At 38.7% G+C, this 26,063-nt stretch overlaps 1 protein-coding gene across 4 annotated transcripts in view; it reads right to left on the bottom strand.

Moving 5' to 3' along the window:
- Positions 1-26,063, bottom strand: part of arnt2 (aryl-hydrocarbon receptor nuclear translocator 2) — a 150,712-nt gene that overhangs the window by 109,530 nt on the left and 15,119 nt on the right. For all 4 annotated transcript variants that reach the window (XM_051664632.1, XM_051664708.1, XM_051664771.1 and 1 more), the window contains exons 2-3: positions 9,855-9,969; positions 536-583 (exon numbers count right to left, since the gene is read on the bottom strand). In XM_051664632.1, coding sequence (XP_051520592.1) covers positions 536-583; positions 9,855-9,969 — 163 coding nt within the window. The remainder of the gene's footprint in view (positions 1-535; positions 584-9,854; positions 9,970-26,063) is intronic.

Genomic DNA, 26,063 nt, shown 5'->3' with positions numbered 1-26,063 from the left:
TGCCCTGCAAGTCAAATGGACTCCATTTATGGTACATTTTATTGTGTTTTTATCCTTCTTGATGCTTGACAGCCTTGGTTATCATGAACTGCTGTTGTATGGAAAAGAGCTACATGAATATTCTTTACAATTTCTGTTTTTTGTGTTCCACAGAAAACAAATACCAGCGTAAAGGCATGGAACGTCATGCGGGTGAGTAATGACAGAATTTTCATTTTTAGAGGGAGAGCTCAATTGCTGGAGTGACTTCTCCATCTCCAGCAGGGGGCAGTGTCTCCATTCCAATGCTAGAGCTAACGGTGCAGGATCTTTACCATCAGCCGCAGCGTAATTATGGATACAGCTCCTTTAAAAAGAACATGGACTGAAAGGAAACCATAAGTTGAGGACAACAAAACATGAGATGTCTTGAAATGGCACAAACTCAGTGGCACTGCCGGCAGACATGATCGAACAATAAAAATATAAAAGAATGGACACAATGTATGGTCTTATTTGTCTGTTTGGAAAACCAGTAATCATGCATAAAGTTTACCTTGAAAATTTGCTGGGTCCCTCTCCATCCTCGTCATCAAAGTCCATCCTAAAGAGAAGATGAAAAACCAAATAGACTTATTCATAAAACATTTTTGAATGCATAGCATATTGTTCTATAGCAGGGCATATTTTAACAGCCTTTTTTGTAACATTTAAAATGAATCAAAATGAATATACAGACAGCTGTTAGATCTTCTTGTATTTGGCTGACCAGCTGTTGGGAGTTTATTGATGACAATTGTGTAGCATAGCCCTTGTGAATCTTAACCCAAAGTTCTGCCTGTGTGACAGACCTTTTAACAAATGTACTAACTAAACATACAGCAAGTGGCATCCACAGGAAGCTCTGAGAAAAACCCAGCAAATAGGGTCTCGCAGAAAACTCCTGAGGAAAACCCAACCAACAGATTTGGGATTGATGTTGCAATGTACTAAAAACAAATAAAATACACAATTATTCACAGCTGATGCCAAATCATGCCTATGAACAAAACTATGCAAGGTGAAAAAAATAATGTTCAAGACTGCATTAAAATAATATTCTGGGTTCAATACAAGTTAAGCTCAATCGACAGCATTTGTGGCATAATGTTGATTACCACAAAATTTTATTTTGACACATTCCTCCTTTTCTTTAAAAAAATGGGTTTCAATAATTCACTTACAATAGAAGTGAATGGGACACAATTTTCTGGGTTTAAATGCAGAAATGTGAAGCTTATAATTGTAAAATTACGAAGTTGTAAAATTGGCTATAACTACACACAGAAAAGGTTAGAAACATGTTTACACACATATTGTTTATGTCTTGTGGCTATACTTTTTCAAAAGTATTTCAATGTTCAAAAATTGGCCCCCATTCACTTCCATTGTAAGTGTCTCACTGGAACCCAGAGGGACATGTCGAAATTAATTTTTGTGGTAATCAATATTATGCCACAAATGCTTTCAATTGAGCTTAGCTTGTATTGAACCCAGATTGTTCCTTTAAGTACAGGTTCACTTGCAGCAAAGACAAACATTTTTGTGCCAACCTCAATGTGTTATGTACGGTTTTTGAAAGTCCAGCAAAATTCAAGAGACATTTAGAACCACACATTTATGTTATGTAGAAAATTACCTCAAAAAAATCAACACTTGTGTAAACATATTAATACAATTACAAACAAAATGTTCCTATTCAGGAATGTTAATCATTTTGTATGTACTGTACAGTAGTTAGGATTATGCTGGTAATATTCATAAATGTTAGTGTTTGATTTTGATACTGTGTTGGCTCACCACTTGATGTCCAGTGTAAAATATGCATCACTAATAATTAGTGGAAAGATTGGCACCCAGATACACAACAGTACAACTGTTCTTCTCTTACAGCCTCGCATTCACGTCAAATTAAATACACTTTCTCCTGTAACTAAGGTCTTTTGTCATAAATGAAAAAGGCCTTACAAGGAAGCAGAATTTTATTGCCACAGAACAAAACAAAACCTTTCTGATGTTATTGTGTGGGCAGGTGAAGTGTCTTTCCCATGGAAACTATCTCATGTTAGTGGACATCTGAGGGTACGCTGAACACAAATGCACAACTATAAAAGTACAACTCCAGAACATAATATGTTGCCAGTGTAGGAGTAGTAATTTTAAACTGTGGTTTAATTGGCTAATAATTTGGGCACTTCTTGATTATATACAGATTTCAAAGGTCAGATCACCATTCACTTGCACTGTATGGAACTACAGAGCTGAGATATTTTTCCAAAAATCTTAATTTGTGTTCTGCTGATGAAAGAAAGTCATACACATCTGGGATATCATGGGGGTGAGTAAATGATGAGAGAATTTTCATTTCTGGGTGAACTATCCCTTTAAAGGTTCTATATATAATTTGTTTACCTGGCTCAAAGAACCCTTAAAAAACCCCTTTGGCTTCTATATAGAACCGTTTTTCTAACACCCTCTCTACACCGATCACGTCGCAAAGGCTTGAGGATATCTACACTTGATGCGTAGACCCAAACATTCTAAACTGTTTATTTGCAATTTTGGCAGTAATAGCGCCAGTGCATGCAGTGCAAAATGGAACGGGACACCTGTTTACTGTCGGCACGCTGATAAATTTAAAATTGGTAGATTAAGTTGTCATATAGCCTGGTGTCTACCAACAATGGGTAGTGCATATCCGTCGCTATATGCTACACATCATTTAATTTCATTTAAACAGACTGATCTCAGCTCAGGACAAACTGGGCTGTCATTAAAGTGTTTAACTTTCATCGAGTCATGTGACAAAACAACATGGCGCCTATCTCAGTGAAGTATGCTACCAGAAGTCTACATCTGGTAAGAAACCTCATCAAGTTTTTACACTGAAACCTATTTGATTCAAAAGAGTAACATCTTTTGCTTCATCCGATATGCCATTTAAAAAATGTCAGCCATTTATCGCGAAACAGCACACTGTTAAACACGATGACCTCCTGCGAGGACAATGAGCCTTCCTTACCTTAGAAATTACTAGATCCACTGTGCATTATCCCATTGAGAATTAATCAGTGCATCCAAAAGTTGGAAAATGTTGCTTTCAGAGGCTGTAAGTGGAGTTAGGATGAAAATAAGGTGCATTTCAAACTGTTCTGAGACCAGTTCAGTCAGATGACACACTGGAGGTTAAAGGGATAGTTCACCCAAAAATGAAAATTCTCTCATTATTTACTCACCCTCATGATATCCCAGGTGTGTATGACTTGCTTTCGTCACCAGAACACATTTGAAGAAAAAATAGGAAAATATCTCAGCTAAGTAGGTCCTTAAAATGCAAGTGAATGGAGATTTCTTTTTTGAAGCTCCAAAAATCACAGACAGCCAGCATAAACGTCATTCATAAGACACCAGCTGTTAGTTAATGTCTTCTAAAGTGATCCGATCACTTTTGCTTTGAAAAAGACAAATATTTAAGTACTTTTTTTTTTTTTTTTACTCTAAATCATGCATCTGTTCTGAAGTGGTATGTGCATTAGGTCTGCAACTAACGATTATTTTGATAATCGACCAATCTAACAATTATTAGAATGACTATTCGATTAATTATTAACTCTTAATCAACTATTCAGTTTGTGCCGCGACTTAAAAGGTTGTATTAAACGTGCTTGCTAACAATAAAGTAGACACAATCATCTTTTAAAAATACCTCTTAAAGACATTCACTGAATTAAAGGGAAAAAAATATTTTTATTAAGTTTAATTCTGTATAAAATTCACAGCAATCCTGTTGTTAATCAAGTGTTTTGTCTTGTTTTCCATTTAAAACTGTCTAAAAACTATATTTTCTTGAGAAGCAACAGATAAGATATTTAGACTTGCTTTAAGAGACAAATACAAGTGTATTTTTTCACTTGGTTATACTTCTGCGAGTGCAGTAAAGACAAAATATACTTATATTCAAGATTTATTCTCTTAAAGTCTAAATATCTTATATGCTGCTTCTCAGGTGAATGCATCTTTTTTTAAAAGGATTTTTAGATACTTTAAAATATTTGTATTTTTTTTAATATTACATTCAACATTCTCAGATAAAAAAATAAAAAAAAATTCTGCTAAATTAAATGTACGTTGTTTTAAAGGAGTTTTAGATATTTATATCGGAAAACAAGCCAAAACAAAAACAAATCAAAAACGTATTTTGTTGCAGTGTATAACGGGGCAAAGACCACCCTCTCTCACCTTTCCGTTCACTTCAATCCATTTTTAACTTACAACAAAACAAACTCTCTCTTTTTAATAAAGCTGCGTATTGCCAATTTTCTTCAAGATAAGAAATGCACAGTGACACATATACTGTATTATGATACAATAAGTCACGAGCCATCACATTATAATCTAGCTGCAGCAAGCGTGCGTGAGGGGGATGAGCATCCCAGCGACAGTGTGTGCCTCAGCCGGGTGCCGTTTCAATCTCTCCCTCTTAGATCGGGACACTTCGCAAAGAGGTAGAAGATGTGCTGACCGCACAGAGAAATGACAGTTTTGGAGTTTGTAGTTATTTACATGACCTGCTTCCTTATTATTTGAACTTTAATAAAGCTATAATGCATTAAATATAAAGATGTAACTTTAAAGTTTCCTTTAAAGAAGCTCAACACGCATCAGTGGAGCGGCAGCTCCAGCTCCACTTATTGCACAACGAGAATGCTTCTGTATTTACTTTTGTATTTTTGTATAATTCCCTCATATTTTGCGATCTACATCACCTGAAGCTGTGAAAGTTTGGAGTGCATCTGTACTGTGAGCTGTCTTCTTCCTCTCCTCATTAGTTTCGTATGATCTCATGTTATGTTAAATGACATCAAACGGCTATTCGACAACAGAACTTTTTGTCGACCATTTTTTATTTTTTTATTTTATTGTTGACGTTGTCGATAACGTTGACTAATCGTTTCAGCCCTAATGTGCATGTGACGTAATCGCATTAGCATTTGAAACACGTGAGAACTGAGGCAAGTGCGTCACAGCTGGAAGAGCAACGCTGTTTACAAGTGAGGAGGAGGAATGCTGTACAGTAGCTTGGTTGTTTTGGTTTAGATCTGTATTTATCTGTTTCTTTCCTCACAATGGTGCATTTGTGTGCTCATCCTGGATGTCTCAACCGAGTGGAGAATGCGAGATTACATCTGTATCATGGCAACGCGAATACATCACACGAGAGACTGCTTGGACTCCACCCTCTCGTGAAGTCTAATGGAAGCGATGGTTTATAGTTAAAAAGTACTTTAATATTTATATTTTTCACACCAAAAGTGATCGTATCGCTTTAGAAGACATTAATTTAACAGCTGGAGTAGTATCGATGACATATATGTTGACCGTCTGTGAAGAAAGTAAGTCATACACACCTGGGATATCATCAATAATGAGAGAATTTTCATTTTTGGCTGAACTTTCCCTTTAAGTCATTCAATAATTAGTAGGGATGAACTTTTTTTTGCACTTTTTACCACTTTTTCTCTTGCTATCCGATTCCAATATCGGAAATATCAGTATCGGCCGATACCGATACCGATCCCGATCCGATACCAGTGTTGTTTTTTTGCATAATCAGTTTAGAATATCTTTACATTATTGTGTGGAACTAATTGAGTGTACTCTTTAATATGTAAAGAAACACAAACCTCTAACTGCACATTATTTCAATATAAATGTATAGCTTAGAGAAAAACTTTATTGCTAACTAGTATACTGGATAATGTAGCAGCAAAATTAACAGTAATTCCAGTATAAGTCATCAGTAGAAAAGAAGCTGTTTTTTTTTTTTTTTTTTTGCAATTTTTTTTTCAACTTGTATCTGGACTTTAAAGGATTCAGATCTCTTTTTGTTCAATTTAGTTGTAAGAAATCAGCTCACTTTTCATTCACACAGTCATTTTTTGGAACCCATTCAACTTAAATATTATAGTAATATATCTCAATCGTGCACCTTTTGTCACGGATCCACCGGTCTCTCTCTTTCTTCCTCACTGCAGTCACAGTGCTCACTCTCCCCTGAATTCTGATTACACGCACCTGCATATCATTAGTGGCTAATCAAGGACTGCATATATACCCCGCTTTCACACACACTCTTTGTCTGTTCTCATCGACAGTATCTCTGAGACTCCATACCTTTCTACTATGTTAAACATACCTGTGTCTTCATTATTGCCTGCAAGTATCATAAGACTGTTGTGAGTTATCTCTTTCATCTGTTCATCACGTCTATACCCTGTCTGGATATTACTCACCTACTGTTTGCCACTCTGCTCAACTGGATTTACTCACAATGTTTACATCACTGTTTCAATCATCTGTTCAATAAACCCTGCTACTGAGTTCATATCTCTGCCTCCATGAGTCTCTCCGTGACAACTTTAACTTTTAAACCCTCATGCTTTTATTTTGACATTCTGAACTCTCCTGTATGTGTCTGTTTGTAGGAAAGTTCACAGTAGTTTAATTCGCTTCTTATTCAAATATTGGTAAAGCACCTCCAGTGCCATTCTAAATGCATATTATAAGTGAACCGACCTATTGAGCATCTACATCTGAGATGATGTTTGTAAGTAGCGCTCAAATATTGCGCACCGCGTGAAGGCTAAAAATAGCCATGGGTGTGTGTAAAAAGAGCAGTACCATTCAATAACGCGCTGGAGCTGCGCGTGCATTTTATATATTTACTTATTAAACACAGCCTTTTGTGACTCACAGAGCTATTGCACGTCTTTAAGTGGCTATGAGTCATATGAACTACTTTATGTTTTAATGGTTCTTTTATGTCATTTTTTGAGCTTGACAGTAACGAACATGACTAACACACAGTAACGGACTTGGATCGGGCTCATCAGACCGATACCCGATCTATTTAAAAACGTCAGTATCAGAGCCGATACCGATCCAGGTATCGGATCGGTGCATCCCTACTAATTAGGGAGCAAAGGAGCATCCTATAGCTTTCCTATGCAGACAAGTGTATTCGCTCCTAACTTCTGGTCAAAAGTTCAGTTTCAGGCTGCAGATGATGTTTGCACCACTCAACATGGTTGGCAGACATGGGACAATGGTAATCAGTATATAGAATCAGAAATTATAATGCTAAATTTTATTTTAACATGGTTAACAGCAGTGGTGAATTCTCAGGGCCAGTAAAGCCTTCTCTGCTGGCCTAACATGCCAAATAAATAAATATATGTATTTTTAAATCGCTTTCCACTCTTAAGCTACAAACAAATAGAGAAAAACGAAAAGTTTATCCAGTCAGAATTTATTCCTTGATGCTTACAAGCAAAGTGTGACGGCTGTTTCACAAATCGCATGCCCGAAGCCGAGCTCGTTGGCAGAAAGCAGCGCGTGAGTCTGAACTCCACCCCCTCAGGCCTTCAGAATTTCCACAGAATCCCTCAAAAGTGCAAATGAATGAGCAACTAAAGTCAGATTGTCAGATTGATCAGCCAATCAGATTGATTTATTTGTTCTTGGTGGGTGTGATCTTTAGGCTATGTCCCGGTTGAGGCCTTCTAGCTGGCCTTGAGTGAGGCAATCACGTTTTAAGTGACGTAATTTGAAAGCGAAGAGCGCGAGATCGTCATTACTGCCGCTAACGCCATTGAGAAAGAGATCCTTATGGATTTATAAACAGGAGATGTTCTGCATGACTGTGTGATTGCTTAATTTATTAAACAGGAAAGGAGGACTGATTTTCACTTCAAGTAAATTGGTAAGTGCTTTTTGCATTGTTATAGCAACATCAAGAGTTTTCTAAGTGTAAATTAGGCTGCTTGAGCATTCAGTGTCAGATCAAGTTTTGAAAAGTAGTGCTGCGTTCCATTCAACTCGGAAAGTGGGATTTTATAACTTCCTACTAGGAAAAGTGCAATGGAATGCATCTTGAAGTCAGAATTACAATTTGTAGGCTCGTACAGAAATTCTCAACTCCGATTTCGCCGAGATGCAGAGGCATGATGTCACACAAACATGTCGACACTCAGGGAGATATACAAAGTGAGTGACAAACATTCACTTTATTAAGTAATATCAATGAATGAGTTTGCTTCCACATTACATGATATTAAAGCTTGTTTAACAAACGCCTGCAGAAACAGGTGTATAAAACATAATCTCTTTTGATAATCGTACATCTGAAGCACAAATGCTAGCGCTACAGCATTGTTTATCAGTTGGGTTGCTAGGAGACATCTCTAGTGAGTGTCAAACCCCTGCTAAGCTAACGGGAGCATTGCAGTTTTGTTTCCTTAAACGTCATCTTCCGAATATCTGGGAATGGAATGCATTTATGGTCGGAGATATCAAGTAGGAATATCCCTCATCCAACCTGAATGGAACACAGAATATACGTGTAACCTGACGAAACAAAATTTATTGCAAGCAAATATTATTAGATAGATTTTTCCAAGTATTATAGACCTCCTTGGTGATTCATATGAAAAATTATGATTTTTGATGTTCATTTCACAAAACAGTCATGCTGCAGTTAAAATTAGGCTTGCTTGAGCATTAAGTGTCATTCAAGTTCTGGCTTTTGTGTGTGGACGTGTTTTTAAAATGTCAGTTGGTATTATTAGTTGACTGCCACGTAATGTATGATAGGTATAGCGTCTTAGTCATTGTGAAACTGTGTTTTCTTAATGGCATGAATCGCACTGAAGGCCTAGACTTAAAATGCACGGCCCGCGGCTGGTTGGCAGTGATTGGACAATGCTGGACATTACTTAATTCAGAATTAAGCTAATTTCTGATTGGTAAAATGCTTCAGCACTGACTATCACTTGTTTGTTTGACAGTGCAAAGAGGTTTTGTTGCCAAAGTAGAAAAAAACATTGTAACATAAAAGTGAAATCAAGTCAAATAATTTTTATTTGTATACTGTTTTGTACTTTTTCCCCCAATACACATTGTTCAAAAGCAGCTTTACAGAAAATGAGCTGTAATGTCTGTAACGTCTTAAAAACATGAATAATCAACACTCCAAGAATCATAATATATAATTTGATAAAAAGAAGACATCAATTTTTAGGAAAAATCGTTTTTTTTTTTTTTGCATGTTTATTAGGTGCAACTAGTTACAAATCAAAAAGGGAAATGGAAATGGTCTGAGTGTAATTCTACTCTAATGGAATATTCAAAACATACATTTAGCTCAGTAAATCCCATACTTGCACCCATGAGAAAGACATAAATATAAATTAGAATTATGTTCTTCTTATTTCCTGTCATATAAAATAAACCCCTTAACCATAAAAAACAAATAATATAGTGTGACATAACTAGAGATGATGAAGAAGAGGAGTCCTCCATAACAGATGATGAGTGATAAACATGTTTGGTTTATGCAGTTTCCTCTGGGGATCCTTTTTTAGACTTAAGGTATGAATTTTCATTCCAATCAGAAGACATTATTAGACATTATGATAATTAGTAAAATAGGAGTTTCAAGAACATTTGAGGACATGTTTCGTCAACTTTTAGGAGTACACCAGCATATGGATCTGTTAGTCTCAACCTAACAGACATGGATGAAAAGCTGCAAAACTCCAGTTTTCCAAAAAACTCAGATTTCTTGGAGTCTTTACATAAAGAGAAATATTCCCTTTAAGATGGTAGTCTTCTGAAGATGACGTTCTGAATTTTGATTCATGACATAATAATGGAAAAAAAGCCAGGAAAAAAGCTAAACGAAATATGGAATATGGACATATCTGACCTTGTAGGAATGTTCAATTTTGACACTTTTGTATTCTGAACTCAATATGTTGCTTTGCAATATTACTCACCCTGCTGATCTCCGCTTGCCTCCTCGTCCTGGCATGGTGCCCGCCATCCTGACCTGGCCTGCGCCCACCACTGCGACTGGCATGGCTACTGGTCCTGACAGATCTGTGCCCATTTCTGAAAGCCAGAAAATATCATCATAATCAGTCACAAAAACACTGATTTTTTGTTGAACACCTGGTGTATAGATGCAATAGTATTAGACAGAAATAGAGTCAAAGCACTCCCATGATGACTAAAAATCAAACAAAATTTCCACACACATTCAAAGATATCAATGACCACAGTGAGCGTTTTGCTTTTTTTTTTTCAGAGCTGTATAGATCTAATCAAGGATGTTAAACAAATATTCAACACCAAAGGTTAAAATAATTCACTGTGAAACTAAATAGCACACAGCTTTACAGACAAGCAAATTGAGAATATAATCATACATGCTCTCCAACAATATTCCCCCTCTCTCTATAAAGCTTTGAGAAGTCCAATTCATCATAGTGAATCAGTTCATTTGTATGGTTCACATAAATGAAAAAGTTCAGAAACGATTGACTGATTCCTTTGAGTCCCTGGGAGGCAGTTAAATATTTTCAACTATATTTATGAATTACAGTATATTACTTTTCTAGTTACATTGGTGGTATTTAGTGTTAATTTATCTGTTCAAATGCTGTTTAATGCGGTTACCCTAAATTAGATCCTCATTTTTTGGGGGACCAGAAAAGCAATATTCTAATTATAAATATAATATTTATTATGTGATAGTTATAAGGATACTTAAAATGATATTGCCCCCTTAAATATCTTCAATGTAGTTAACTAGGTTTGTTAGTAGTAGTTTGACTGTAGTTTAACTACTTTAATTCTAAATAGCTTTTCCAACACTGCAACTGCAGCTGGCTGAGAAAATGAACATACTTCAATACGTTCACCCGCCAATGGTTTCAGAATCAAATAAATATTTGATAAAGTCCACCATCCACTTCTCCTATGTTCTCTCTCTCGAAAAAAAGTGCACGCTGCTGTACAGACCCTTGGAGAGAGCTCCCATGTATTTATTTATGAGGTTCACAAGCCAACACCTTATTTCGAAACTCAGTTCAAATGAAACTACAAGAACAGCCCTGAATCATTAACCGAAAATTACGATCGTCCAAGCTGCGGTCCTTGACAGGAGAAAACATTGTAGTAAAATTTAAGGTTGTCATAGTTCATTTGTCAATTTAAAGGGATAGTTCACCCATAAATGAAAATTCTCTCATCATTTACTTACCCTCCTGCCATTCCAGATGTGTATGACTTTCTTTCATCTGCAGAACACAAATGAAGGCTTTTAGAAGAATCTCTCAAATCTGTTGGTCCTCACAATACAACTGAATGGTGACCAGAACTCAGAAGATCCAAAAATGACAGAGGACTCATAAAAGTAATCCATATAACACCAGTGGTTAAATCCATATCTTCTGAAACAATATCATCAGTGTGGGTGAGAAACGGATCAATATTTAAGACATTTTTACTATCAATCTCCACCTTTGACCAGCCTGGACCAGTAAGTGGTTGAATGTGAGATAGTCAATTCCACACCAGAATATGGAAATGAAAGTTAAAGTGTAGATTTACAGTAAAAATGTTCTTAAATATTGATCTGTTTCTCATTTACGCCTATCATATCGCTTTAGAAGATATAGATTTAACCACTGGAGTGAATCTTTATGTCCTTTTTGGACCTTCAGAGTTCTGGTCACCATTCACTTGCATTGTATGGACGTACAGAGCTAAGATATTCTTCTAAAAATCTTCATTTGTGTTCTGCAGAAGAAAGGTCACATCTGGGCGAGTAAATTATGTGAGAATTTTTATTTTTGGGTGAACTATCGCTTTAATTAGATATGTTTTTATGCGGTTACATTTAAATGTATTTAATGACATTACTGCATTTACCAAATATGCATTACATATTATATATGAAATCTGGATCATTCTGTTCTGTGTGACAATAAATATCACCTTAAAATACTGTAATGCTGGACTGCAAGTGGCAAAAATCTTTGTGACATGTTCTTTTGACCAATGAACTGCCATGACTTTTCTAGTCGTTCATGATAACTGGATAAGGACTTCAAAAAACTCTTTCAACATTCCCTGATATTTCAGAGGATCTAAATGCCTCAAAACTAAATGCACTGCATTTTAAAAAGAAAAAAATAGAGACTTTCTTAAAATGTGATATTAATCATAATTAATGCCAAAACAATTATGAGATTAATTATGATTAAATATTTAAATGTGTTAACAGTAGGCCTGGGCAATACACTGAATGTTCACGAGTTTCTAGGCGATCTAAAATTAAGCAACATTAACTACGTTTCCATCCAAGGGTTTTTTTACGACAAAAAGTGCAGCGCATCGAAAAGTTACCAATATAACTGATGGAAACGCAAATTAATCGCAAAAATTTCACAAGAATCAACATAATATTTTTTCGTTTAACTCTAGCGCATAAACTAATGTCGATACTTCAAATGTCGCTAGAAACCGACAAAAATAACGCAAAAATGTAGTGTCACACAGGGCTGGGGAATAACGGAATACATGTAATGGGATTACATATTTAAAATACAAACTATAAGTAACTGTATTCCACTACAGTTACAATTTAAATCATTGGTAATTAAAATACAGTTACATTCAAAAAGTATTTTGATTACTGAAGAGATTAGCATTTTATTGTCATTTGTTTCATTTAATATTTAGTCCTTTCAGATGGAAAACATTTATACATATAAATGATGCGATCCAAAGTGCATTTGAACAGCAGTGAAACACTTTCTTATGTGTTACATTCATACGAGCAGACAGAGAAGTAAGTTTGAAGTAAGTTTGGAGCAGAAGAAATAGAAATAAACCTTGTGTAAATTGTCAGTTTTATGCTAAGCTAAAATGCTATTTCTAGTCATTTTACATGCACGTATTACCAGGCACAATCATAATTTTTATCAAGAAAAATCACGTTAGATCATAATTAATTTTTTTCTAGTAAGACCTTTGATATAAGGGCAAAAATCATATTCTTTTCCTGTAAAAATATCTAAAAATCCTTAAAACAAGATCAGATGTATCTTGTTTTAGAAACAACGCTGCATAAGATATGTTTTTCAGATAATGTATTTTTAACGTGAATTTTGTCTTACTGTACTGGCAGAGTTTTTAAAGTCAAAACAAGTGAAAAAAATCGACCAGTGCTGAAGTAATCCAAAGTATTTAGAATACGTTACTAACCTTGAGTAATCTAATGGAATACGTTACAAATTACATTTTACAGCATGTATTCTGTAATCTGTAGTGGAATACATTTCAAATGTAAACCTCCCAACCCTGCACATGACAGAATTTTCCCCAATCATTAGCCTGTTAATCATGACGACAAGGCTGAAAGCCAATTTATTGTACGTGAAGCATTACTCGCACTGTTATGGATTGGTCTTAATGGCATATCTGCACAGATCCGATGCTGCAAACACATCTGCGTCATGACACTTCCAGGAGTGCCAACACAAATATCTCATGCACCCGTCATCGACAAATGCATGGAAAAAAAATGAATGGCTACTCTGTGATTAATTTAATCGTATTATATATATATATATATATATTTTAGGGGTGTAACGGTACATGTATTAGTCCCGAACAGTTACGGTACTGACGTCACGGTTCAGTGCATGCAGTCAGACGAAGAATACAGTCAGTCACAGGCGATCCACACTCTAATCCAGGAGGAGGAGTGTGCGGTAATGCAACACTGCTTGCTAACCGCCACAACAGGAAAAAGAGCAGAAGAAGAAGAGACCATCTATGCACCTCAATGCCGACCCACTGTTTACAAACACTTAAGCGGAGCCCTTTGTCTGGGCAGCACGGCCGCGGAAACGCAGGAGGAAAAGGGGAAACAGAGCCGGCGTTCTCAAAGACGCCGTGCAAATCGACCCCCGCTACCCACTATTCTACTGGCAAATGTTCAGTCTCTGGATAACAAGCTCTGCGAGCTGAAAGCGCAGATCTCTTTCCAACGAGAGACGAGGGACTGCTGCATTATCTGCCTAACAGAAACTCGGATGTCTGCGGAGATTCCAGACTCAGCCATTGAACCCGCGGGGTTCTCCGTGCACCGAGCGGACAGAGCGAAAGACCTCTCAGGTAAAACTAGAGGAGGTGGTGTATGTTTTATGATCAACAAATCCTGGTGTGATCAGAGGAACGTACATTCTATCAAGTCTTTCTGTTCTCCTGATCTGGAATTTCTTATGCTTCTGTGTCGACCATTCTGGCTACCGAGGGAATTCACAGCGGTCATTATCACTGCTGTGTACATCCCCCACAAGCCGACACAGACCGGGCACTCAAGGAACTGTATGGGAGAATAAGTGAGCAGGAAACCGCGCACCCTGAAGCCGTGTTCATTGTGACCGGGGACTTTAATAAAGCCAGTTTAAAATCAGTCGCGCCAAAATATCACCAGCACATTAGTTTCAACACACGAGGGGACCGGGTTTTGGACCATTGCTACTCTCCGTTCCGGGATGGCTACAAATCCCTCCCCCGCCCACCATTTGGCAAATCGGACCACTCTTCCATTCTGCTTCTGCCCGCTTACAGGCAGAAATTGAAACAGGAAGCACCCACCCTCAGAACAATCCAGTGCTGGTCGGACCAGTCAGATTCTACGCTACAAGACTGTTTTGATCACACGGACTGGGAGATGTTCCGGTCCGCCTCTGATGACGACATCGAGCTTTACGCTGATAGCGTAATGTGTTTCATCAGAACGTGCGTAGAGGACGTGATTCCGACCAGGACAATACGGATCTATCCGAATCAGAAACCATGGATCAATAGCGATGTTCGCGCGGCACTTAATGTGCGGACCTCCGCTTTTAATTCCGGGAACGCGGAGGAGCATAAACAAGCCAGTTATACCCTCCGAAAAACTACCAGAACCGCAAAACGCCAGTACAGGAGCAAGATTGAAGGACAGTTTAACACCACCAACTCTAGAAGCATGTGGCAGGGAATTAACATCATCACGGACTTTAAAGGGAATAAAAACTCCGCCATGAACACCGCTGCCTCTCTACCGGATGAGCTAAATACTTTTTATGCTCGTTTCGAGGGAAATAACACCGCCCTCGCGGAGAGAGCTCTCGCGGCTGAAGCTACAGAGGTTAGTTCACTCTCCGTCTCTGTAGCAGATGTAACCCGATCCTTCCGACGGGTGAATATCCGCAAAGCCGCGGGCCCAGACGGCATTCCGGGCCGTGTCATCAGAGCGTGCCGAACCAGCTGGCTGGTGTTTTTACGGACATTTTCAACCTTTCCCTCTCTTTGTCTGTAGTCCCCACATGCTTTAAACCATCCACCATTGTGCCTGTACCAAAACAATCAAAAATAACTTGTTTAAATGACTGGCGTCCTGTTGCTCTGACCCCCAACATCAGCAAATGTTTTGAGAGACTAATCAGAGATTACATCTGCTCTGTATTGCCACTCAATCTTGACCCGCTGCAGTTTGCTTACCGCAACAACCGCTCCACTGATGATGCCATTGCATCTACAATACACACTGCTCTCTCTCCCACCTGGATAAAAAGAACACTTATGTGAGAATGCTGTTTGTAGACTACAGCTCAGCATTCAACACCATAGTGCCCTCCAAGCTAGATGAGAAACTCCAGGCTCTGGGCTTAAACAGCTCGCTGTGCAGCTGGATCCTGGACTTCCTGTCAAGCAGACGCCAGGTGGTTAGAATAGGCAGCAACATCTCATCACTAACCCTCAACACTGGAGCCCCGCAGGGCTGTGTTCTCAGCCCACTACTGTATTCCTTGTACACACATGACTGTGTGGCAACACATAGCTCCAATGCCATCATTAAGTTTGCTGATGACACGACGGTGGTAGGTCTGATCACTGACAATGATGAAACAGCCTACAGAGAGGAGGTGCACACCCTGACACACTGGTGTCAGGAGCACAACCTCTCCCTCAACGTCAGTAAGACAAAGGAGCTTGTGGTGGACTTCAGAAGAAAAGACAGTGAACACAGTCCCATCACCATCAATGGAGCACCAGTGGAGAGAGTCAGCAGCTTCAAGTTCCTGGGTGTCCACATCACTGAGGAACTCACATGGTCCATCCACACTGAGGCCGTTGTGAAGAAGGCTCATCAGTGCCTCTTCTTCCTGAGACGGCTGAGGAAGTTTGGAATGAACCACCACATCCTCACATGGTTCTACACCTGCACTGTGGAGAGCATCCTGACTGGCTGTATCTCCGCCTGGTACGGCAATAGCACCGCCCACAACCGCAAAGCACTGCAAAGGGTGGTGCGAACTGCCAGACACATCATCGGAGGTGAGCTTAATATATACAAGGCGGTGTGTGAAAAAAGCTCGGAGGATCATCAGAGACTCCAGCCACCCGAGCCATGGGCTGTTCTCACTGCTACCATCAGGTAGGCGGTGTCGCAGCATCAGGACCCGCACCAGCCGACTCCATGATAGCTTCTTCCCCCAAGCAATCAGACTTCTGAACTCTTGATCTCCCACGATCAAAATACATCAGCACTGCACTTTATTACCCTTACTCTTATATCTCACACCGGACTGTCATAAATTATATTATTATTATTATTATTATATGTTCTCTCTTAACAACTGACTATCAACTGACAGCCTGAATGTCAATACAGTACAATACTGTACATATATATATATATATACACACACACTTTTTTTATATATATTTTTAATTTTTATTGAATAATGTGTATCTATATAGTAAAAAATAAATAAATAAATAAAAACAGCGTATTGTATACTGTACAGTGTATGTTATTATTTGTATATTGTTGAGTGTAATTATGTGTATATCAGATGTTTAAATTGTGTTGTGTTAATTTGATGTTATTGTAAATTGGTATATGTCTCATCACTGTCACGACTGCTATGTTGATCGGAACTGCACCAAAGAATTTCACACACCGTTGCACTTGTGTATATGGCTGTGACAATAAAGTGATTTGATTTGGTTTGTTTTTCTGTCTTTTTGGGAGGGTTGGGCTTAAGCTTTGAATGTTTAAATATAGTTTAAGTGGAACAAATTGTAAGACTCCTAATGCACAAGTTTTAATTTTCATTATTCTATTTATTTTGTACTTTTATAACACAAGAAATACTTTCAGTTTTGTAGCTGATTGTAACCAAATACCTTTTGTTTTGTATCAGCCCTACAAAAAATCTTACCTATGCAAGAGTGCATTCTGTTTACTGCTTAGTGCTTAATACACTAAAGGAGGCTGTACTGTACCTGTAATGCTGCTAGGTGGAACAAACAGTGTGTATATATATATATATATATATACACACACACACACACACACACACACACACACACAACCGGTCAAAAGTTTTGAAACACATTGTTTATTATAATTTTTTTTTTCACATTTTAGAATAATAGTAAAGTTATCAAAACTATGGAATAACATAAATGGAACTATGGGAATTATGTTGTGACTAAACAAAATCCAAAATAAATCAAAGTCACCCTTTGCCTAGAATTTGCAGACATGTACTCTTGACATTTTCTCAACCAACTTCTTGAGGTATCACCCTGGGATGCTTTTTAAACAGTATTGAAGGTGTTCCCATCTATGTTGGGCACTTATTGACTGCTTTTCTTTATTATTTGGTCCAAGTCATCAATTTCAAAAATGTTTTTTTATTTATTTTTATTACATTTTAGTTTTATAATGAAAAATTAATATGGTGGCACAATTATATTTTTGTCTACAAAACTAATTTCAAACATTTAAGCATACGCTTCAGATCATGAGAAACATTTCAGTCAAGTGTTTCAAAACGTTTGACCGGTAGTGTATGTGTGTGTGTGTGTATGTATTTTATATATATATATATATATATATAATACACACACACACACACACACACACACACACACACACACACACACACACACACACACACACACACACACACACACACACTTGAAGTCAGATGTTTAAAAACACAAGATCTCCACAGATTTCATATTAGCAAACTATATTTTTCGCAAGTCGTTTAGGACATCTACTTTGTGCATGATACGAGTAATGTTTCCAACAATCGATTTCAGACAGATTGTTTCACTTTTAACTGACTATATCACAATTCCAATGGATCAGAAGTTTACACACACTAAGTTAACTGTGCCTTTAAGCAGCTTGGAAAATTCCAGAAAATGATGTCAAGCCTTTAGGCAATTAGCCAATTCGCTTCTAATAGGCTAATTGGAGTCAATTGGAGGTGTATCTGTGACTGTATGTTAAGGCCTACCTTCAAACTCAGTGCTTCTTTGCTTGACATCATGGGAAAATCAAAAGAAATCAGCCAAAACAAATTGTGGACCTCCACAAGTCTGGTTCATGCTTGGGAGCAATTTCAAAATTTGTACAAAAAGTATGCAAGTATAAACACCATGAGACCACGCAGCCATCATACTGCTCGGGAAGGAGATGCATTCGGTCTCCTAAAGATGAACGTGGTTTGGTGCGAAAAGTGCAAATCAATCCCAGAACAACAGCAAAGGACCTTGTGAAGATGCTGGAGGAAACAGGTAGACAAGTATCTATATCCACAGTAAAACGAGTCCTACTATATATCGACATGAAAGGCTGCTCAGCAAGTAAGAAGCCACTGCTCCAAAACCGGAATAAAAAAGCAGACTACAGTTTGCAAGTGCACATGGGGACAAAAATCATACTTTTTGGAGAAATGTTTGAACTGTTTGGCCATAATGACCATTGTTATGTTTGGAGGAAAAAGGGTTAGGCTTGCAAGCCAAAGAACACCATCCCAACCGTAAGGCATGTGGGTGGCAGCATCATGTTGTGGGGGTGCTTTGCTGCAGGAGGGACTGGTGCACTTCACAAAATAGATGGCATCATGAGAAAGGAAAATTATGTGGATATATTGAAGCAACATCTCAAGACATCAGCCAGGAAGTTAAAGCTTGGTCGCAAATGGGTCTTCCAAATGGACAATGACCCCCCCCAAGCATACCTCCAAATCTGTGGCAAAATGGCTTAAGGACAACGAAGTTAAGATATTGGAGTGGCCATCACAAAGCCCTGATCTCAATTTATTTTCAAAAACTGAAAAAGCATGTGCGAGCAAGGAGGTCTACAAACCTGACTTGGTTACACCAGTTCTGTCTGGAGGAATGGGCCAAAATTCCAGCAACTTATTGTGAGAAGCTTGTGGAAGGCTACCCAAAACATATGACCCAAGTTAAACAATTTAAAGGCAATGCTACCAAATACTAAAAATATGTAAACTTCTGACCCACTGGAAATGTGATGAAAGAAATAAAAGCTGAAATAAATAATTCTCTCTACTATTATTCTGACATTTCACATTCTTAAAATAGTGATACTAACTGACCTAAGACAGGGAATGTTTTCTACAGTTAAGTGTCAGGAATTGTGAAAAATTGTGTTTAAATGTATTTGGCTAAGGTGTATGTAAATTTCTGACTTCAACTCTGTGTGTATATGTATATATATATATGTATGTATGTGTGTGTGTGTGTGTGTGTGTGTGTGTATTACATACACACACACACACACACACACACACACACACACTGCCTGGCCAAAAACAAGTCGCATACTCTAATATTTCGTTGGACCACCTTTAGTTTTGATTACGGTGCGCATTCGTCGTGGCATTGTTTCGACAACCTAATGCAATGTCACAACATTTATTTCTGTCCAGAATTGCATTCATTTTTGGCCGAGATCTTGTATTGACGACGGGAGAGTCTAACCACTCCGTTAAAGTCTACTACAGCATATCCCAAAGACTTTCAATGGGGTTAAGGTCAGGACTCTCTGGTGGCCGATTCATGTGTGAAAATGATTCCTCATGCTCTCTGAACCACTCTTTCATAATATGAGCCAGATGAATGTTGACACTGTCATCCTGGAATACGATGTGCCATCAGGGAAGAAAAATTCCATTGATGGGATAACCTGGTCATTCAGTACATTCAGGTAGTCAGCTGAATCATTTTATTGCTGCATAACATTGCTGAGCCTAGACCTGATCAACTGAACCAACCCCAGATCATGACACTGCCTCCAGAGGCTTGTACAGTCGGCATTATGCATGACGGGTGCATCGCTTCATGTACTTCCCTTCTTACCCTGATGCACCTATTTGACCTTTTGCATTGCTCCACAGTCCAATCTTTATGCTCCCTAGCCAACTTAAGTCGTTTTTTCCGATTAGCCTCTCTAACAAGTGGCTTTCTTGTGGCCACACAGCTGTTTAGTCCACAAAGTAAATAAATGCATGAAAAAAAAATAATTTCAGGGATCCAAACTCCTCACCTTTCGGAGAAATTCGCCATTTTGAAACCATAATCGATCACTTTTGTGATTGTGAAGAGCAATGATTAATGTGCAAAAGTGAGTGATATTTATACGCGTTAAGGGTCTTTCACGTGACTCGCGTTCAGTGCAGAATACATTGAAGTCTATGAAGTGTCACCACTTTACACCAGTGTTTTTCACACACATTTTTGCTTCACCAATAATGTCTTTGAGAGTACTAAGCGACAAAAAATATTTAAAAACTATCCAAATTTGTGGAGACATTGAATGTCTCATAATTTCTTTTAATTAAATATTACCTTATCGTTTATGAATATCAGAGACCCCAGTTATTGAACTAATTTCTTGGTGAATTTAAAACGCTTATACCTAAACATAAACGAGTCCTTTTATTACTTTCTTCTATCAAAGCAACTGCAAGCTTTTTTCTCTCTTCCAAATACATTTTCAATGTTTCTTGTGCACACCTCCCACTTTTTTATGTGGCAACTCATAAAATTGCCCCTCTGTGATGCTCTCTGCAACTCGTCATGTGGAGGGCAATGCAGCGCTTGACGCTGGCGTTGACGCCTCGACTCAACTCAAGTGAAATGTGCTTTACAATGACGAAAGAACATTATTGAAACTCAAAATTATTATTATTTGTCTATTATTGTGGTCTTTTCTGATAAAAGTCATGCTCAGCAGTTTAAATAGGCTACTGTAGGAAAATGATACCATAGATCTGCTTTGTGTTTATAATTCTTATACTGAAGTCAGTGGATTTGTAGCCATGCAAGTTTTAATAAAGGAGAAGGTAAGGACGTTATTGAAACTCACTATTATTGGACTATTATTGTTGTCTTTTTGGATGAAAAATAATGCTCAGACTGAAGGAAGACTATAGATCTGCTTTGTTTTTTTAATGCTTAAACACTATAAAGTCTCTTGGTAGATTTCGGTCATGAACGACTCAAAATTATTCACTGACTCACTCATAGCACATAAGACGCTCATTTGTCTCCACCTAGTGACATTTCCAGAAGGGGTCACTGAACTATAATCAGTTAATAAAATTGAAAAAATTTGTGAAACAGAAGCAAGCCTCACCAAAACACTCCATTTTGCAGCTAATTCTGTACAATTATAAACCTGAATAAACTTGAATCACTAAAATAGCTGGGATTGGTTTAAAAAAAATATCCCCAGAAAAAAAATGTGGACCGGTGATTGTCTTACCTTTTTCACCCCTCATGAGTTTGCATCCCTGTAATTTGTTGTGGCATTGCAAGAACAAATCTACAAATTAGAAAATAATCAAATTTGTTGTTTTTTCATTACCCATATAGCGCTCTTGCCACCTGTGACCAGCTACCAGCGTAGCCTACCTAAATGACATAGCCGAATTTCATTACAAATAAACATGCTACTAAGATGGACAGAAAACATGGACAAGTTCTTGAAAAGAAAAATATTGACGAAGGTTAGCCTATGTGGGATAGTGGTGTGCCGTAGAATTTTTTTAGTTGTAAAAAGTGTGCCGTGGCAGAAAAATTTTTTGGAAACACTGCTTTAAAACATTATCACGGTGTTCATTTAAAGAAAAACGCTCCAACACGGTGTACATTGAGCCTGCTTCAAGTCGCACCTGTGCATCTTCTTATGTGAACTGGATGACGACATGCTGTATAGACAGACTTATCAACATCTGTTGGCTTGATTTCAGAACACATTTATCCCGAACTTAATTAATCGACGATAGATAAGTTTGATCAATCAAATTATTAACAACAATTAATCGATTTTCGATCAATCATTAACATCCCTAATATATACTATTTACATACACATAAAATGCCCAGCCCTAATAAAATCAAAGTAACCAACCCCTGAATGGAGGCAAATACAAAATCTACATAGCTGTATAGAACATTCTAAAGCTCCCTCATCCCATCTGTTGTCACTCTTTTACAGAAAGCCCTCAGGTCAAACTCATTAATCTGTCTCCTGGGACAGAGTGAAGGCAGATAGAACGCTGCCGTCTCATTTAAAATCACGGCTTAACCGCTTGTTTCACCTCTTTTCTCCCTCCTTTCCTCTCTCTTCACCAACTTTTCTCTCTTCCGAGTCATTCTAATTACCCAAAGCCAATTTCCCATTCAGTCCTGCCCCAAAACAAAACATCCACACACCACCTGAGACCCGGCACCATCCCTCAGGCCCCCCTTGAATGTCTGAATCCTTTACAAACGTGGTCAAGATGTCTCATTTGTGTGTCAAGTAAACTCCGTTGAGACAAAAACAGGCTGGGTGAGCAAATTCTTCAATCACAGCATACAGAAAATCATCACATAACACACATTGTCTTGGTGTTGTCCGTCTTTTCAGATCTATGCTGTAATTCCTGTGAAAAGAATGTCCTGTACAAATTAATTCTTTAGGGGGATTTGATATGTAAAGATTGATATGGAATCAGGACTTGAGTTTAAGCAGAGGACTGTGGGTGTGCGGCAGAGGTTTAGTTGTAACTGAACATTCAGCGAGTAAAAGCACAAATTTTCTGCAGACATGCATAGAAACATACTTGCTAGTAGCAACCAAGTTATATTTAACTTAAAGTCAGTTTTTCCAGCAAAACTAACAGTTTATTGATCAGGTGATTGTATTATTGGAATATAAGAAAATAAAATAACTTAATGAATGCATAATGTTTTTTTTATTTCAGATTATATAAAAAAACAAAAACATACAAGGTGAGACTCTGCAACTGAAGCAGCAGCATGCAATTAAACCACTTGGTGCATTTCCATGCAGAAAAAGAGTTAACAGCTGTTTTATAAACAGCCGCTTACCTCTACATGGCGTCAAGTCTTCCAGCATTCGGCCCCGCCCATTGCCCATGAAAAGACCCAGGCAGTGACTCGGATCATCGGACACAACTACGCTACAAAGCATTCGCCTTCATCAGAACAGCTCTTCCATCCAAACAATCTTGTTAGTCATTTGTTTTTTGCAGTATTGACCACTACCACGTTAAGTGTTATATTTTTACTCTGTCTTTCTTTCTGTGCTCCATTCGCCGAAGCAGTTTATAGCATGAAGTTGCTTCTGCAAACTGGCTGCTTCGGCTCTGTATACATGTCAAACAGCTCTCCACGACTGCTCATATGTTCTCTTATCTAAACATTCCACTCGGTGCAGTCCATCGCGTAAGCCTTCATTCCACCCGACAATGAATTACAGCTTCATTTGAACACGAGGGAAACAAAAGATTAACTATTTAATTCAATCACCATTCCAACGCTCCCCAGCGTTTCAATCTGGTTCTCCCGGACAGGTGATTCCTGTCAGCCTCATTACGTCGCCGTGCAGCTCGTTTAGGGCGTGATCCATTCAGCGATTCTGTTTGTCAACTTCTAACATGAATATCACGATCGTTCTCCCTTCAAAGTGCCTTTTGGAGCGCAACAGCGAACTCCTTCCAATTGACCGATACTCTAATTACAACTTCTTTTCAAACCAACGTAAACATTTCAGCATGTGCTCACTGCCGCGCAGCACCCACTCTGACCATTCCACGGCACACTGCAGTAATACACAGCCTCTGTCCGAACAGACATGAGCCAAATTCGGCTCTGCAAGAGGCAGATCATGCGCCACGTCCCAACTCATTCATAATCATTCCACAAACACGCCACGCCTCCTCTCGAATTCGAGCTCACCTCACTGCACAGCCCCGATAACACGAAGCGCCGCTACAAACTTCCACTCAGCTCTACACTATAACATGACTTCCCTCCTCCCGTCAGGACAAACGCTTCACGCAGGTAAAATCAGTCTATCATTTTAATTTATAGTCAGTCTTCTCTACTTTTGCACGAATCATTGGATTACAAAGTTTTATTTACAAGCTTGACCATACAACTTAATTGCTGCATGATTTTAAAAGCGTTCAATAATCTGTCATAATTTTACGCTCCACCCAAGTAACAGGTTTAAATCAATGGTGAATGACTCAGTTTGGTACCTTGCTTTATACTCCAATATTTCAGCTTTTCTCTAGAATTTATTACAAGTTATAAATATCAACAAATCGCTTTATTCACCACACTACTGTAAACTGTGCTCTTATAGTATCTATTAAATCCAACTCTCAGGCACAAACTCTTACGATTTCATATGTCCTCGTCAAACGAGACGAGCCACCCCGTGCCAATAATACAGAGCTATGAAATGACTCGCATTACATTGAAAAACAATCGACAAAGCTTCAAACCATATGCTTAAATTAACAAACATCAAACTACGGTATTCATCTGGGCACTCAGTTTCAGGTGCCTTCCAATTTCATGACAAACCAACTCTAGGTAACGTTGTTCATATGCACACGCAAGCAAATTTCCTGACATTGTTTTACAAATGTTCCCGACATTTAATCTAGATTACGTTCAGTTGTCCACAGACGTTACGTTTACCAGGTTACCATGTTTTCCATCGGCTCAACACATCCCTAAGCAGCACAAATGTGCTGTCCAGGTGCCGCAACTGTGGCGTCTTTTGGGCCATGTGACAAACTCCCACTACACTGCAAACAGAGCACGTGCTGTCCAAGCACCGCAACTACGGCATCTTTCGAGCTGCGTGATCAAACCTCCCACTACACCGAAAACAGTGCAATGCACTGTCCAAGCACTGCAATTGTGGCGTCTTTAGGGTCATACGACAAATTCGCACTACACGGCAAACAGCGCAAATGTGCGTTCAAGCGCTGCAACTGTTCACGTGCCACAACACATCTTTCAGACCATGCGTCTCAGCCTCCATAGCATTGTGACCCATATTATGCCACTCATACCAAACTAACCATCACCCACCTAGCAACTGACAGCAATCGGGCTGTTTCAGGTCTTCCCTAAACTGTTCACCATAAGCCTGCATCTCTGCACCAATCTATTTAATTCGAAAATAGACTACCATATGCCCTCACGTCAAATGCCCTCCTCAACCCATTCGTACCACAGAGTGAGTTCTTGCTTATTCGCAGTGTAAACCTCACACGAAATCATGGGGTCTTCCTGTTAAACGCTGCATGAGTCTGAGCTTGAGGATTCATCCCATTCATTCTACAAATCATATGCCAAGCGGGCCCATGCCTGCGGACCCAGCCACTCGCAGCTTTGAGCTAGCTCAGTAAAATTCAGCATAAACATTCTCACACAAATCGTATGCTCTCCCATTGAACAATGTGCGGTCCTGCGCCCGAGGATTCAGCCCGCTCATATCACAAATGCCCATGCAAACACGTATCCTGACATTGCCTCAGATATGTTCCAGATGCCTTAGTTTTTCCACGCAACCTATTCTCTCTGCCAATATCCATTCCTTACTCCTTCCTATCCATGGGCCACTAGAGCGTATTCCCATGCGAAGCTGCCTCCGCTGGAGAACCCCGCTCCAGACCCATTCCCCTCTTCACTTTATCCCCCTCCCTTCTACCATTTTAACCACTCCTACTCCAGAATCATTCCCTGCACGAGGTTACCTCCGCAAGCGAATTTCGTCCCTAATCCCTCCTCAGCTAACCATAATTAAAGCAGAATACATTTCAGGCTCAAAGAATCAGCAATATGTTTTTTGCTAATTTTTCTTAGAGATCCAGAGCCGTGGCCCAGAAGAGAACCCGACACCAACCCCAGTTCCTCCCCGATCAGAACTGAAATTCCTAGAAATCACCCTCTCAGACTCCTCCTCCACGCACCCCAGGACACCATTCTTCAAGCCC

This window comes from Myxocyprinus asiaticus, chromosome 1 (genome assembly GCF_019703515.2).
Source record: "Myxocyprinus asiaticus isolate MX2 ecotype Aquarium Trade chromosome 1, UBuf_Myxa_2, whole genome shotgun sequence".
NCBI lineage: Eukaryota > Metazoa > Chordata > Actinopteri > Cypriniformes > Catostomidae > Myxocyprinus > Myxocyprinus asiaticus.
Note: the sequence above shows the minus strand (reverse complement) of the source record. Positions and strands in the feature narration are given on the sequence as shown.